A 5,000-nucleotide genomic window follows, 5' to 3' on the forward strand; every position below is an offset into this window, starting at 1 on the left:
AAATGCGACGCACGGAGGGAGAGGAATATTGAGGAGAATTTGAGAAGAGGACGGTAGGGTAAGGCAGGGTGAGGTAGGGCAGGTCAGGGTCAGGGTATAAAGAGAGAGAGAGAGAGAGAGAGAGAGAGAGAGAGAGAGAGAGAGGAGAACGTGGATACGAGTTAAGCATGAGAGAGAGAGAGAGGAGAATGTGGATACGAGTTAAGCATGAGAGAGAGAGAGAGAGAGAGAGAGAGAGAGAGAGAGAATATGGATACGAATTAAGCAGATAGGACGTGTGTGTGTGTGTGTGTGTGTGTGTGTGTGTGTGTGTGTTTAAGTTGATTCCAAAATTGAACTGTTTTTTGGAGAAGAAGTTATTTGGTTAAAAGTTAGTTAATAATAATAATCAGGTTAGTGAACTATAACAAATAATTAAGTATAATATTGATCTCTATGCGCAGATAAACACAGCTAAGGTGGATAACGGAAGCGCTCTAAACTCAAACCACGTTCCTTTCCTGACAAGTCCACTCATTACAGCCGCATTTAGAGCAGCACCACTAAGCACATCCACCACCAGTGCATATGTCCATCGAATTCTTAGGGTGGCACAACGTAGACCTTGGATCTTTCGTTTGGGAGAGAGGGAGGGGAAGGCCAAGGATAAGATGGAGGGATGGAAAGGTATATGAGAGAGGAGGGGGGGGGTGAATTGGGAGCGGGGCACTGAAATGGCGGGGGGACAGGGTGACGTGGAGGCGATTTGTTTGTGGCCACCCCGTATAAGGGATTAAGGCGTCTGGCAATAGATAGACAGATTGATAAGACGCCTAGTATCGTGGGGGAAGACTGGAACTATGAAAACAAAATATACCCTAATTAATTCACGTGTAGTCGATACGCATTTACCCACGTTATTAAACCATCAATTACATTCATGAGTACTTAAAATGTGTCTTTGGTCTGCAGGTCATAGTTAGTAAGGAAATCAGTAACTCAGTGACACGGGCAAAGCGAGTATTAATTAACAAAGACAAGAGATGAGAAATACGTATCTAATTCTTGCATAAACAACCAAGAATTTGTTTCGTAAAGGAAAATAGGGAGAAAAATCAAGCACAGGAATTGAAAAGAGGAGGAACAGAGGAAAATAAACGCAAGAGGAACTGTTTGGAAGAAGTAGAAGAAAAAACACACACGAGGAAAAAAACAAGAGGCTGTGAGAAAGAGAGAAGTAGGAAAAGAAAAACGAGAGACAGAAATTGTTTGAAAAAGGGAAAGAAAGAAAGAAAAAAGGAAAGAAAATAAAGAAACTGCAGAAGTGGAGAGAATTCTGTTTTACTTTTACACAGGGATAAATAATTTGGTTCTGTGAGAAGTGAGAGAAAGAGGGAAAGAGAGAGAGTTTAATGCTCCACACAGACGGTCTGAAGGAGGAGAGGAGTAACACCTGCACCTCCAGCGCCACACTTCTCCACCCCCAGCATCGCCACCCCTCCACTCTCCACCAGCACCCCACCACACTCCACCACCACGCCTCCCCACCACAATTCTGACGAAGGGGTGGCAGGATGGGGGTGCACAGGGTAATGGAGGTTGGAGGAGGGCTGGAGACGCTGGAGGAGGAGGAGGAGGAGGAGGTCATAGGCAGTCTCCACCAGAATCCTCTCCACCACCACCACCACCACAACAACAAACATTCCGGGAGCACAGATAGTGATGTGATAAATAATAACAGAGTGGATAAGGATAAAGGTGAGTACGATACGGAAATATTGTAACTAATTAAGGTAATAATGATTGATAATAATGATAAAATGTATATAATAATGATAATGATAAAAGGTAACAATGATAAAGGTAATACTAATAAAAGTAATAATAATAATGATAATGATAAAAGGTAATGATAAAGGTAATAATAAAAAAGGTAATGATAATAAAAGGTAATAATAATAAAGGTAATAATAATAAAGATAAAAGGTAATAATATTAAAGGTAATAATAATAACAAAAGGTAATAATAATAATAATAATAATAATAATAACAATAATAATAATAATAATAAAGGTCAGTACAAAACGAAAATATTGCAGACCTTAGCACTTGTCTTTTATCGATTTATTTCAACACACCCAACATTTTAGTGTCGCTACCTAACGCCTTTTCCTCCGCGATTTATTTTCTTATACCAGACAGGGCAGCCAGAAAAAAAAGTCAGTCCTTAAATCCCTTAATCCCGTAAAAATATTCGGAATGATAAGACAAGGATAACGCGCGCGAATTTACTGTTGATTACGAAATACCTGTGTGGAAAGGTGGGCCTGTGAGGATGAGTTCGGATTCCAGGGGCTTGACTGATGAGTGTGTGGCCCATATTTACTGACATTGATTAGGTATCCCTGTGTGTGTGTGTGTGTGTGTGTGTGTGTGTGTGTGTGTGTGTGTGTGTTTCCATATGTTCGTACACTAGGCCTATTCGCAAAAGTTGAGACATACATACATACAGACAGCTAGAGAGAGAGAGAGAGAGAGAGAGAGAGAGAGAGAGAAAGAGGGGAGAATCCTTGGACTTAACACAGGGCACTTACTAACTTTCCTAGTCTCTCTCTCTCTCTCTCTCTCTCTCTCTCTCTCATATACCCCTCCACTCCACATCCCTCCGTGTCATTCTCGCTCTCCCTCTCAATAACCCACTCATCCTTAGTTACGAGGTGCGAACGAGTCTCCTTGGTTACTAGCCAAATCAACCCTTCAGCCTAACTACACCTGGCCAGCAACACACCTGAGAGGGATTAGTAGTAGTAGTAGTAGTAGCAGAACACCGGTAATAATAATAATAATAATAATAATAAACTGATTCTTCCCGGATATGAAGTGGGGGAGAATGGAACGTTTGCCCCCCCCCTCTCTCTCTCTCTCATGCATTTCCCCTTGTTTCTCTCTCTCTCTCTCTCTCTCCTACGCAATTATCCCTACGTCTCCCCAACACGCCCCCTCCTCTCTGTCTGTCTGTCTCTCTCTCTCTCTCTCTCTCTCTCTCTCTCTCAGGTAAGGAATAAGTCATAGTATTTAAATATTAAAGACTAACTTCACAGACACTACCCCAAAGTTTGTCCAGACTCCCCTCTCTCCCTCTCTCTCTAAGTAAGGATAAGTAATTCATTCTACTGAGATACTTAAGCCCAGACTACTTAGTGTCCTCTCTCTCTCTCTCTCTCTCTCTCTCTCTCTGCAGTGCGGGGAAATACCAAACAGAGGCTTGCGTCACAGGGAAGTCTTGGAGCATCCTCTCTCTCTCTCTCTCTCTCTCTCTCTCTATCTATCTATCCATCTGTCTGTCTCCCTCCTATGGTGCCCCTGTTACCCGTTAGACACATATGCGGCGTCTATCAAGGAACCAAACCTCAGAATTCTTCCCCGCGCCTCGCTGTCTGAAGGCGCTGTCTACCGCAATGAATAATCGGTTCACTGTACGGAATGGTGATGCTGGGCGACTGCTTGCCTGTGGTTGACGGGTCCTGGGGTTACTCAACAACAACCCCCATACACACACACACACACACACACACACACACACACACACACACACACACACACACTACCCTTTTTAACTAATTCATTGTTTACTTCTCTCTCTCTCTCTTTCTTTCTCTCTCTCTCTCTCTCTCTCTCTCTCTCTCTCTCTCTCTAAAATAGAATCGTTTATGATAAGAATAGTTTTTTCTCATAAGAAGGAAAATTTCGGTTAGGGGAGGGAGAGGGGGAGAGAGAGAGAGAGAGAGAGAGAGAGAGGTGAAAGGGAGGCAGTCTGAGGTATGCAGCTCACTTTCACTCACGAGAGAGGCAACTGTCATCTGGAAGGGTGAGGCAGGGTGTGGTGAGGCAGGATGGTTGTGAGGCACGGTGTGGGTGAGGCAGGGTGGTGGTGAGGTAGGGTGGAGTTAGGTAGGGTGTGGGTGAGGCAGGGTGAGGGTGAGGCAGGGTGTGGGTGAGGCAGGGTGTGGGTGAGGCAGGGTGTGGGTGAGGCTGGGTGGAGTGAGGTAGGGTGGTGGTGAGGCAGGATGGTGGTACGGCAGGGTGTGGTGAGGTAGGATGAGGGTGAGGAAGGGAGTGAGTGTGTGTGTGTGTGTGTGTGTGTGTGTGTGTGTGTGTGTGTGTGTGTGTGTGTGTGTGTGTGTGTGTGTGTGTGTGTGTGTGTGTGTGTGTGTGAGAGAGAGAGAGAGAGAGAGAGAGAGAGAGAGAGAGAGAGAGAGAGAGAGAGAGAGAGAGAAAGAATCGAACTCGTCATTAGGAAAAAACTTACTTGTTACTTGGAAGCAAAGGATTTAGGGAAAGAACTGAAAATACTCTCTCTCTCTCTCTCTCTCTCTCACTCTCTCTAATGGGATCACCTTAAGACACAGGTGTAAAAACAACTAATATGTGATCTCTACCTGACCTCATTAATTAACCCTTCCTGCCTCACCTTGCCCCTGCCTAACCCTGCCTTACCCCAACCCCTGCCTAACCCTGCCTTACTTCAGCTGTCTGGAACATGGCTTCCTCCTGTGCCTCTTTTCTTCATTTATCTCTCTCCCACTCTTTCTCCTTCCTGCTTTTCTTGCTGCCTCTCCCCCTGCCTCTCCCTTCTCACCTCTGTTCCATCCCTCCCTCCCTTCCTTACCCCTGCCTCACCCTGCCTATCTTCCCCTCTTTCTCTGCTCCTGCCTCTCCCTCTCTCACTCCACACAGATCCTCCCTACTTCACCCCACCCTGCCTCTCCCTGTCTGCCTGTCCTTACCTTTCCCTGCCTCACCTCTCCCTTTCTTCCTCTGCCTCACAGTTCCCTCTCTTCCCTTTCCCTTTCCTCCCTCTGTTCCCCTGCCTCACCCTTCCCTCTCTATCCCTGCCTCATCAGTTCCTATTACTTGCCTCCCCCCTGCCTCATCCCTCCCTACCCCCTGCCTAACCCTGCCTACCCCCTGCCTCCCTGCTTCCTGGAACCCTTAGTATCAACACAGGGAAGTCCCCAGC

At 45.7% G+C, this 5,000-nt stretch overlaps 1 protein-coding gene across 3 annotated transcripts in view; it reads left to right on the top strand.

The window, feature by feature from the left end:
• The window catches only part of LOC145395226 (ribosomal protein S6 kinase alpha-5-like), a 99,766-nt gene that overhangs the window by 32,196 nt on the left and 62,570 nt on the right, over positions 1-5,000 (top strand). Inside the window, exon 1 of one of the 3 annotated variants that reach the window (XM_080268914.1) lies at positions 992-1,737. The exons of the other annotated variants lie outside the window; for them this stretch is intronic. Within the exon in view, the coding sequence (XP_080125040.1) occupies positions 1,554-1,737 (184 nt within the window). The 5' untranslated portion in view covers positions 992-1,553. Of the gene's footprint in view, positions 1-991; positions 1,738-5,000 lie in introns of those variants that run through there. 3 annotated transcript variants of the gene reach the window in all.

This window comes from Coenobita brevimanus, chromosome 30 (assembly GCF_032717465.1).
Source record: "Coenobita brevimanus isolate Jiangsu-jjx chromosome 30, ASM3271746v2, whole genome shotgun sequence".
NCBI classification, from domain to species: Eukaryota; Metazoa; Arthropoda; class Malacostraca; order Decapoda; family Coenobitidae; genus Coenobita; species Coenobita brevimanus.